Source organism: Paramisgurnus dabryanus, chromosome 8 (genome assembly GCF_030506205.2).
Source record: "Paramisgurnus dabryanus chromosome 8, PD_genome_1.1, whole genome shotgun sequence".
NCBI lineage: Eukaryota > Metazoa > Chordata > Actinopteri > Cypriniformes > Cobitidae > Paramisgurnus > Paramisgurnus dabryanus.
In genome coordinates, this window is record NC_133344.1 from 27,653,587 (window position 1) to 27,665,682 (window position 12,096).

At 38.2% G+C, this 12,096-nt stretch overlaps 1 protein-coding gene across 1 annotated transcript in view; it reads right to left on the minus strand.

Annotated features, from left to right (window-relative positions):
• The window catches only part of LOC135771207 (roundabout homolog 2), an 80,135-nt gene that overhangs the window by 12,785 nt on the left and 55,254 nt on the right, over positions 1-12,096 (minus strand). The window contains exons 9-18 of the mRNA XM_065281350.1: positions 11,400-11,605; positions 8,687-8,768; positions 8,409-8,577; positions 3,140-3,306; positions 2,951-3,069; positions 2,648-2,864; positions 2,427-2,542; positions 2,091-2,262; positions 259-474; positions 121-163 (exon numbers count right to left, since the gene is read on the minus strand). Coding sequence (XP_065137422.1) covers positions 121-163; positions 259-474; positions 2,091-2,262; positions 2,427-2,542; positions 2,648-2,864; positions 2,951-3,069; positions 3,140-3,306; positions 8,409-8,577; positions 8,687-8,768; positions 11,400-11,605 — 1,507 coding nt within the window. The remainder of the gene's footprint in view (positions 1-120; positions 164-258; positions 475-2,090; positions 2,263-2,426; positions 2,543-2,647; positions 2,865-2,950; positions 3,070-3,139; positions 3,307-8,408; positions 8,578-8,686; positions 8,769-11,399; positions 11,606-12,096) is intronic.

The window sequence follows — 12,096 nt, forward strand, 5'->3', positions numbered from 1 at the left end:
TATTTTTCCAAAAGATCATGTACTTTTTATGATATTACCCGTAACTTCAGTAAAATGACTTCTACAAGAAAAAACCTTCATACAATATACACAATGGGTAAATCTTTCCATGAAACACACCTTCCGTTGATAAGATCGGATCCTTCGCCACGAGAAAGAGCAACTGAGGAATAAAAATGCAAAATAAATGATCATCCAAGTGCTCATTTGAATACATAATTAGGTAAAGACAGACACTGCTATAAACATATGTGTAACCTGCAGGTGTGTAAGCAAAGGAGGTTGTGTAGTGGCCGAGCTCTTTCCTCCTCTTGTGTCTGCAATAGATCCAGGCACTGAATCCCATTAAAACCATCCACGAGGACAAACCAATTCCAGCGATGAAAGCTGGCTGACGGACCACCACAGTGATCTGCTCTGATAGACTCACACTATCATCCTTCATCACTGACAGAGATTGATCTATTGGTACTTCTAAAAGTAGAGGAATAAAAAGTGAGAGTGTGTAAATGTCTCTTGTCTTATACAGGAAACGTTTCATCAAAATATATTTCTCTCAAAATTAATCTTCAGCTGATATATAGCAGCAGTATTTCATAATCTTAAATATGAATAAATGTTTAGAGTATCTGTCAGGTAAGAGAAATGTTACACTCAAAGCTCTGTAGTAAATGATGGTGACACCAGTGTTTATGTGTTCCAGTGATGTTACTTATCTTTAATTTAGCTTTCAGTTTAATACTATTTTCTCCATCAGCAAGCCTACACTGGGTCAACTTTAACATTTATGCATCAGGCAGAGATGCTTTTATCAAAAGCGACATACAGTGCATTGCAAGCTCCAAGTTGTATTATCAGTAAGTGTGTCCCCTGGGATCAAATCTATGACCTTTTGTGCTACTGGCACAATGCTCTGCCAATCAACCTACAGGAACAACGGTTACAACCTAACTGTGGCATAAATAGATTCTGCGTTTCTACAATCTTGTCTTCACATTACAGTTTGACGTGAAGAGACTCGTACAGCATCCTTACACTGCTGCACTGTTACATCACATCACTGTGCATGTGAATCAATAATCAATACCTGATATACATTGTTTCCTACGATAATGATTTATATGTCACACATTCATATACAGTACAAATATGACACATTTCCCTATTGATATTAGGACTACAGTATAAAGTCACACATGCATGAAATGTCAATGTGCAATATTATCATTTTATTCCACTACAGTTACTTTTCAATTCAGTCTGTTATTCATCATCTATGCTTGCTACTTATGCTTAGGGAATAAGCAAGGTATGTGCAATAAAGAAATGCACCACAGGAACTCAATGCATTTGATTTGAATCGGTTTGTCCTTCATAAATCTTTCTCCTTTATATATATATATTTCTATGGTTTTTGTTTTGGCACCAAAAGAAGCAACACTCCTAATTTTGTTGTATGCAGACCTTTACAATGACAATAAAGGCTTTCCTTTGCTTAAAGGGCATCTGTTATGGTCTTTTTACAAGATTTAAGTCTCAGGTGTGCCCAGAATGTGTCTGTGAAGTTTCAGCTCATAATACCCCACAGATCATTTATTATAGCGTGCACAAAATGCCCCTATTTGGGTGGGAGCAACAACTTGCTGTTTCTTTCCACTTCTCTGGTTTCTCTTCTTTGCAGTCTTCCGTGTGTCCATGGCATAAAATGAGGGCGTGGGGAAAGCGGAGACTTGAATTTATATGGGTGTGTTATTTCTAATGACAATCGTTTTCAGCCGCTGCATTTATGAAGGGCAGGTATTGCGTACACCTGAATTTCAAAGGTACGCACAGCTTCATAAATCAGGCGGTGAGAGGAGTGTAAGCATAATCTTACGCCAACATATACGCAAGAATGATAAATGAGGGCCAATATGTCTAAACACCTTGTAAAAGTGGATTTTGCATAATAGATGCGCTTTAATTACATTCCAAACATTTAAACGTCTTCATAAACACATGATATATAATCTAAATGACTCATAACAAACCATGGCATGGCGTGCATCGGTTCAGCATCTCTTGCATATGTACCAGTAGGTCCTACTCACTCAGGTAGATGAACGCTGGCTGACTGTAAATGCCCAATCCCGAATTTGTCACCGCCGCGACCTGCACGCGATACGTCGACTCGGGCAACAGTCCATCCAACAGCACCCACGGCACATCTCCATCCACACTTCTGTTCATCACCTGCTGAGACTCATTTCCTATACACCACACCTGTAAGACAGAACCAGAGCTCAGTGTTACCATTTTACCACATGAAAGACAAAATACTGTGTGTCGTCACTAAGAGTTGAAGAACTACGTACTATATTGGAAGTCTTAAGAAAAAAAAAGCTTAAAATATCTTTTTTTGTTGTTATTTTTACTAAGATTCTTACCCTATATTCTAGTATGATCTGGTCTGGTGAATAAGAGGGAGGAGGCTGCCATGACACTCGCACGCTTGAACTGTTATTTATCTGCTCCACTTTAACTTCCTGAGGCGGGCTCAGCACTAAAAGCAGAAAATATTACGTTTCATAAACATTACAACAAAAGTTTAAGGATATAATGAAAGTCATTAAACTGCAAAGTTAAGAATCATGTTATCATGTCTTGCCTTTATCTGGTATGCGAAACATTGTGATATCACTGTCCATGCCCTGCAACTCATTGTAATACGGTCTGATTTTAAGCTCGTATTCTTTTCCTATGTTTAGATCTGTTAAGACAGCAGTGCGTAGGGATGCTGTTTTAATATCCTGGACCATCCAAGCGCTCCCCACAGGCCTGTAATACAACCTGTACCCTTGAATATATCGAGGGTGCTGGTCGAGCTGAAATAACAATGTAAATACAATAAAGTAAATAAAACTATTGTCTGATATATTTCACACATTTCTACACATGCACAATTACTCACAGTCCACGTGACTTTAATGCTATTTGGGCTCAAAACTTCTGGTTTCTGAAGACGAACTTTGACTCCACCCGAGTCCATCTGCACAGGTCCCTGGTCTGTTACCTGACCTTCTGGGGCATCTGAGATAAAATGTACATGTAAAATACAGATACTGCACACGCAAGCAAAGGCACACACCTTGACACTCACCCTGTGTTCGGACCGGCTCTGAGATGGGACTGGGGTCGCTTAGGCCGTAGGAGTTTACCGCCCGAATGATGAACAGGTACACCGTATTGGGCTGGAGCTTAGACACGGTGTGTTTCTCCTGCTTTACAAGATCAGCCGCTGTCTGCCATGTGCTGCCCACTGACTGACTGAAATAAGATAAAGACAATAAACAATATTGATGTTGATGACTGAATGGAGAGATTAAGGTTTAAAGGTGACATTTCACAAGACTTTTTTAAGTTGTCAAATAAATCTTCGGTGTCTCCAGAGTACGTATGTGTAGTTCTAGCACAAAATACCATATCGATAAATTATTATAACATGTTTAAATTGCCACTTTGTAGGTGAAAAAATGTGCTGTTTTTGGGTGTGTCCTTTAAAATGCAAATGAGCTGATCTCTGCACTAAATGGCAGTGCTGTGGTTGGATAGTGCAAATTAAGGGACGGTATTGTCCCCTTCTGACATCACAAGGGGAGCCAAATTTCAATTAACTATTCTTTTACATGTTTGCAGAGAATGGTTCACCAAAACTAAGTTACTGAGTTGATCTTTTTCACATTTTTTAGGTTGATAGAAGCACCGGGGACCCAATTATAGCACTTAAACCTGGAAAAAGTCTGATTTGTCCCCTTTAATGTCATGATCTTGCAAGTCTGTCATAGTTATTCATAGTTGTTCATGGTCATGTGGCAGGATCATGGCAGTACCCATGTTTTGTGTGACAGCACATGGCCTTTTGTTTGGGAAGTGTGCTGCAGCCCCGCCCCCTTGTCTCCTTGTTAATTATTCATTATTGGCTAACTCCCCACATCTGACCTTCCCTTGTTATCTTGTTTAGTTTTTAGTGTGTCTTGTCCTGTGCTAAATTGTTTTGGATGTTTGGTATCTTTGACATAGTCAAGTCAAGACAGTCCTGTGAAGTTTGTCTTAGTGTGTTGGATAGTCTAGTCTTAGTCTTGTGAATCATTGTTAATGTTTTGTCTTATCTTTTTGTTAATAAACCCTTTCTGAGTTCACCTTCCCTGCACTTGGGTCCCGTTCCTCTCTGTGAATCATAACATTTAAAGCACAGATATGGATCATTCCCCAAGCTTTTTGTATCACTGTGCAGTTATATATTTTATCTTTTAATAGACACATGGCATTTACATTTATGCATTAGCAGACACTTTCATCCAAAGCTATACATTTTCTCAGTGTGTGTGTGTGGCACATCTAACCCAATGCTGAACCAACTGAGAATATTACCTATTTTAATGTAGTTTATAATTCAGTATAATTGAATTATTATACCTATAAATATTACTTTATTATATGGTACTGGAGGCCATGTTACAAAATATTTTGTAAACAAAAATTGTCTTTAACATTTACCCATGCATGTGCCTCAAGACATATCAATTATAATTGTGTATTTGGCATACACTTGTAAAGTGACTTACAATGCATTCAAGCTACAATTTCCTTGGAATCCATATGACCTTTTTGCCTCTACCAATTAAGAAAGAAAGAATTTCACATGAGTACTGATCAACAGCTACTTATTTTAAGAACTCTCATGTCTGGCATGGTGGATTGGACACATTGGTGTTTGTTAATGAGAAACACAAAGAGGCGCGTGAATGTCATTGGGAAAGAATTTGGCATTGTCTCTTTGCACCACAAGATCTGCCCAGTCCACTTCTCTGACTCCGCACACGACCGTGACCTCCAGGAAGAGCGGGCTGCACTATAAATCCGAACGTCTCCTTAACAAGGTGTCAGAGCAGAGCTAAATAACGACTTGGCCTCTACACTCTGCCTCACTGCTTCACCCTTCCTGTTGTTCTGCTGGCAGGACATTATTACACACTTCTGTTCATCTGACCTCTGCAGAACCAACAGAATAAAAGTTCAGCTGAATTCTAACGGTAGCAGCCGGTCTGCTCCTTACAAACTTCCATCCGGTCTGACACGTTTTTTAACAAAACCACTGCTGCAATGAATACATCTGACTCACTCTACCCATGAAGCCAGTGGAGATGTTTATCTTTCATATACATGTTAGATATGTAATAATGCGGCTTATTTTAAATACAGGAACTGGCTTGATGCATTTTCAAAGGAGAGACATACTGTAAACTTAAAGCTGCCGTTCTTTCTGTGTTTTTGAAGCTATGATTGTGTTTTTGATGCGCAATATGACACGTGTGAATGTTTTGTGTGTAAAAAAGCAGTATTTTTCACACAATTTACTTATCTCTAAAACGCTGTTTTCACTGTTCTAAAAACAGGCTCAAGTCTTCCTTGTTCTATGAAGTCACTCCTTCAGAAATACGTAACATGTTCTGATTGTGTAGCTTGTTTAGTGTGTTGTGATTCGACAGCAGCTTAGCTTAACCAGAGCCGTTTGTGCTTAAAGTAACACGCCCACATTTTGGGAATTTAGCTTATTCACCGTATTCCCCAGAGTTAGATAAGTTCATACCCTTGTAGTGGAAGATTTTTTATTTTTATTTTAATTATAGTTTATGAACTTATAATTGTTAAATGCAAAATCCTGTTCTTCTGTTCTAGTGAAAGATTTCTGTTCTTTCCATCTGTTCAGTAGTAAAATGTCCAAAGACTAGGACATTATGCAAAGTCCTACCAGATAAGATAAAGGGGGGCTAGTGAATGACATGAGTACCAAATGAAGAACAAGTGGAAAAACTCAGTAAACGGTAGAGTTTCACTGAGAACAAAATCATTTCTTCTATTTGACCAGATGTGCTTCAACTGATATGTTTCTTAGTCATTGATAAATTGAAGGTTTATTTTCTAAGTGACGGTGGAACTAAGATGACGATCTTTGGTTCATGGGCGGAGATGGGATGAGTGTGTTTTTCAGTATCTTACTATAAATATGTGCTTAACCTTGTAAACGAGGCTCTTAGGTTTTTAAACTTCTAGCACCAGGGAGTGAGAGCGTATTCTATAGAATATATTAAATTCAGACAAAGAAAATTCTGTTGACAGTGTGTCTGTGTGATCCTTGACTTTCACTCTTAGTGAGTATTATTTGATGCGGCTAAAATTCCACGACACCTTTGTCATCTACGTACGTGCTGTAACTCTGTCTGACGCAGCCCCTGCTAGCTTAGCTTAGCACAAAGACTGGAAGTGAATGGCTCCAGCTAGCATACTGTTCCCAATATGTGACAAAATAACGCGAACATTTCCCTATTTATGTGATGTGATTTGTATAGTCGAGCCGTGTAAAAATAACAAGGTCAAATGAGACACATCCATCTTTTAACATACTGGGAACTTTTTTCTTAGAAGGCGAAGCACTGCTACTTGGGCGGAGTGATTTGCACAACTAATAAGCACAAAATAATAAGCTAAATTCCCCAAATGTGGGCATGTTCCTGTAACTGGCATCTGACTTATTCCTGTGGGCGGAGTGTAGTCAAATGCTCTTATTTTGATGTCATTCAAGCAGGAAGTAGACGGCTGTAGTCCAAACCAGCCGTTCGCTGTAGGCTTTGAAAGGGGAATTTTGTTAAAAAGAAATATCACCTTTTTACTGTATAAAAATAAATGTTGTAGGTTTTCGCATAGCTTGCGAAAGAATTTGTGTGGGAACTAATTTGCATATTCATAGATCTACGTAGACTAAATGACGCAAGGGTGTAGACTTACATTCAAGCTGTTTTATTAAAGACATTTTTTACATATGCTAGTATGATGCTTTGTATTTTATACTATGTATTTAACACTTAAACCCCTGTTAAGTGGCTTTAAGTGTAAAATACTGAACTTGTCCTTTAAGTGATAAAATTACGACTATGGGGGAACTTCAAGACTATAAAAAGGACCTTAGACTTAAATGTTCTTTGAAGAACCAAAAGCGGTTCTTCTATGGCATCACTGGCTATGTTTACTTGCACCAATTTTTGTAAATCCAACTGAATTCAATCCAATTGCCAATCACGGCAGTTTTTATATATCAATGTTTGTTTGTATGTGCACTCTATATTATCGAAACTAAATGTCTGCGCAAGCACACAGCCAGGGTTGCCAGATCCGTGTAACAAAACCAGCCCAACAGCCATATAAAACTACCCCAAAATCATGCACAGCCCAAATACCAATAAATGAAACCCTTGCATCTTTAACTTGCAGAAAAGGGTGGGACAGTGGTTACAGCACTGTTGCCTCACAGTAAAAAGCTCCCCGGTTCGAGCCCCGGCTGGGTCAGGTGGCCTTTTTGTGTGGAGTTTGCATGTTCTCCCTGTTTTCCCTATGAAACTCCCTGTGCCAAATTGTCCCTCCCCCAACCTGTGTCTGAATTAACTTGTGTATGAATTAACCAGTTCTCGCCATGAATATAGCCATAGATGTTGGAATAGTGTAAAGAATAAATAAAGAACTCGCAGAAAAAACAACTTGCGGAAAGAGTTTAAAAGTAGCCCAATTCTGAACTCTTGGCAACGCTGCGCACAGCGTCTCTCGTCGAGTTAATGGTTAATCTCTGGATGAATCTACAAAATTAAAGTTGGGTTCTTTGTGTTTTATTGGTTTATGTAATGTAATGAAACACTGCAGAATATTCACTGTGTGTCCTCATTTCTTTATTAATGCGTGTTACCAGTGCCTTACTATTGAATGCTTTTGCAACAAGCAATGTGTGATATGCAAATAAGAGGAAAATATAAGATGTGAACATAAGCACGATTCCTCTATGCATGTCCACAAAGTATTTTTGGATCTGATTGAGAAAACACTATAGTTCACGCGCTTAAATGCAGACTTTTCTCCTGTTGATTGGATCACAGATCACTCTACACCACCTCATTCAATCTTATCAAAATTTTAGTTGATCGACCTTAATCGAATCGATTAAAGTGTTTAAGTTGCATTTTGGTTGTAGTACTACAGTTTAACATAATGCATTTAAAAACTTGTGAAGTTTTGTGATGTACTGTGAAGCCTACAGTACATCATACAGACCATTGAAATTATCTTTATTAATGTGCAGTGTCTTACACATTTTAAGTTATCCTAAACTTTAACCGTGGCTAAAGTTAACTTAATATTGTATTATTTGCATTTAATTCTTTTTTTATAAATGAGTTTGAGATTAAACCATAGTTGGCAAACCCTGAACATTATGTATTTGTATGCACTTTTTTACCAACTGTCTGTAAAAGAATCTATCAAGAGTTTCTGAAAAATAAGCATCCTTATAAAAGAAAGAAAAGCTTAAATAGCATCATATTAACCTGAAAGCCTCAATGACGTAAGAAGTGACAGCTGCTCCGCCCTCATGTGGGTTGGGCTGCCAGGTGAGAGTGACACTGTGTGAGGTCACTTCTGTCACCACAGGTTTCTGAGGAGGACCAGGCAGCTGCAGAACCCGTGAGATCACCGGAAGAGAGGACGCTCCGGTTACTAAACACAAGAAACAGGGTCAAACTGAACTGCCTCAGTCAAGGGCACACACCTGCATCTACTGTGTTAATCTTTTCAACTAGTTATGCTTCAGGAATGCACATTGTACCTTTCACTGCTAAAGTCCCACTCCAGCTTGTCTCACCGGTGGAACTGGATGCAACACAGGTGTACGTCCCTGAGTCTGTCTCCTAGCAACAGAGAGGACAAAATCATCATCTTTCTCCATGCACGTCTGAAAGACAACAAAGATAATTGCGAGCATGCAATGTCTCTGTTGCGCAGTGCGCTCTTTTCCTGAATGACACAGATCAAATGGGGTTTTTTTTTGGCCGATCACTTAGTTTAGTTTGTATTGAGTTAGAGGTCGTGGCTGATAAAGCACCCCCAAGATCAACTTTGACATTCGAAACGCCTGTTTGATATTCTGGGTACCGCTGTGCAGTCTGTCAGATGTCTCAATTAAGATACAGACATTTCACCACTGATGGCATTCAGCCTGTGTGAATGCTTTTGAAATTATAAAAAACCTGTATAACACATAGATACATCTCAAAGTACTTAAAAGTTTTTTCTTAGCAATAAAATACACTGGTGAATACAATCCCACATATTATTTTTATAGTTACTTACATAACAATTTGACACATATACTTAAAGGTGCATTGTATAACTTTTAAAAGGATCTATTGAAAAAAATGCAATATAATACACATAATTATATCACTGGTGTATATACACCTCACATAATGAAATTATGTTAATAATTATTTTAATAATAATAATAATATTTTTATTACCTTAGAATGAGCCGTTTATATACAAAGTGGGTCTCCTTACACGGATATTGCCATTATGTTTCTACAGTAGCCCTAAATGGACAAACTGTTCTACAAAGCGTTTTTCTTCCCTACAGTGACTGTAGCTTCTGATTGCGTTTCGAAATAGAGGTTGGCCGCAGTTAGCAATCTCACTGCTAGATACCGCTAAAAAACCCATATTGTACCTTTAATAGTTATGAATATAATAGTCTAAATAATCCTACTGACCGAATTTTTTATACAAATAGTTTTGCTATTGTAAACCTTTTGGAAAATCTGCAATAATATAATATTAATATATATTAATTTATTAATAATATATTATAAAATTAATCATATAATATTCAAAAAACTGTTAAATGCACTTAGAGCTTATAAACTCCTGTTTGCATAGCATTGTGACCAAATCTTTCAAACATGTTTAGAAGCGTCACATTTCCGTCTGACGTCAGAGGTATTTAGACCAATCACAACGTACAGATTAGCTGGCCAATCAGGGACCCAGAGCTTTTAAAATCTGTGCGTTTTCAGGAAGAGAATGAAATCTGGAGCTACAAAAATGTAAGGTATGTGGAAAATAATGTGTTTTTAATCATAAACCACACGAACACATTGTATTATGCCAAATATACAAAATAATGTTGTTTTTAGCAATGAAATAGATGCTCTTTAAAATATTTTATCTAGATTAATCGCATGATTGTCATGAGTTAACTCGTGACTTATCGCAAATCAATTGCACAGAGAGAGAGAGAGAGAGAGAGAGAGAGAGAGAGAGAGAGAGACAGAGAGAGAGAGAGAGAGAGGTAGATAGAGGTGGTAGATAGAGGTAGATATAGATATATATTCCCCATTTACATATTATTGTTATTATTTTACATTATAATTACTATATTATTATTTTTACTCTCTACATATATTGTCTGTTTTTTGTTTTTGGCTTTGAAACAGTGCAACATTATAAAACGCACTATACTGTAGAAATGAACTTGAATTGTGTCTTTTTAAATGTGTCTATGCATGTATTTGTTTGTGAAATCCATGTGTGAAAATCATTATTCCACACATACCCACACACACTGTATGCTAAATCACAAACAGGGGTTTTATGAATGTACTAAGTAAAAAGCGAAAAGACCTTATCAGATCCAACTTTTTAATAATTCAGATTTATCTATGTTAGACAGAGGGTAAGACATATTTACGTGTGGATGCACCTGTTGTGAATCCAACACACATTATTTATTGCATGAATATTGCATGAGACCTTTTCTGCACACACAACTAAGAACAATTGTACACAGGTATTCGTGAATAAGACCCACTAAGTGCTCATATGCTGCTTTAATATTCAGGAGAGCTTCAAAGAGTTCTAGCAAACTAAATATTTTAGTCCTATCTATATCTTCATTTGATAGGCTAATATATCCCCAATGTCAAACATGACAGATTCGGCTGTTTTCTGATGTATCGCACCGTACGCCTAAAATCTCAAGCTATCTTTTTCCACTGCACCGACTTGATGAATGAAGAGGGGTGCGCAAGATCTTCTAATTAAAACCAAAACCACCGGTTGTTAGTCTTCCTCTGCCACAATCAATTAAAATATATCTTAGTCTTTTCTCCGATCCTAGAAGAAAATTACAGATTAGCGTCACCTCCACTTAGTCACTGGAATTTTGTAAAATTCCGAGCACCTAATTACATTAGAACTGAATTTAAGCCGAGCTTCTCCGAGCAAACAGTTTTGCTGGTTATTGATGGATGAAGGTTATACGGCAATTTTTCCCCTTTTTTGGCATGCATTGATGGAAACCCTGCCTCGGTAAGTCAGAGGATATGAGACGCTCAAGTGGAGCCCATTACTTCAGGTGTGCTTGTGAATGTCTCAATCAATCTGAAATGTTTTCACAGAAGCTCTCCGTCCAGCGAGCTTTTGCTTTTCACAGCCCTAATCAAAGCAAACAATTCCCGGCTTTGTCCGCAGCGTCTGTCAAATACCTTCACGCCGTTGATGTGTAAAGTGCCGTTTTCCATTAGGCTTATGTGAATGTCATCAGCCAGAATGTTTTGCCCGTCTTTCTCCCACCTGACGCTGGGGAACGGTCTGCCCATCACATGGCACTGGAGTAGGGCGCTGGAGCCTAAGCCGAGAGTCTGATTGGCTGGACCCTGACGGATAATTGGTGGGATGAGATCTGATGGGCCTGAAGGATAAACAGCAGAGAGTGTTTGAGTAAGGAGTGTGTTTGCATCTGTCCAGTCATTTAACAGGGGTCGGACATTAAAGATCACCCTGACTTGTTTACACAGCTAGGGAAGTATAACTGGCAGTCAGAGTTAATAACACTTTAAATACACAATTCACAAAACATGGAGATATTCTGGAATTGTGTCTTTGTACTGTGACATTTAGATTTGATGGATGGTGCTAGTACGTGCAAAAACCACCTCAATGCTATTATGGTTTCCAGGGTGTTGCTTTGTGGTTGCTTAGGGGATCTGAGTGGTCATTATAGCAATGCTATGCAGTTGCTAGTGTATTCTGCATGGTTGCTAGGGTGGTTGCTAGGTGGTGATATAATGGCCCACTCCCAAAGTCATTGTTAAAATTCCTTCCCTCTTAAAAATAAAGGTAGGAGTGCGCGGGGCAAAAATTAACGTGGGGTTAGTTGTAACATGGACTGTTTTCATTGTT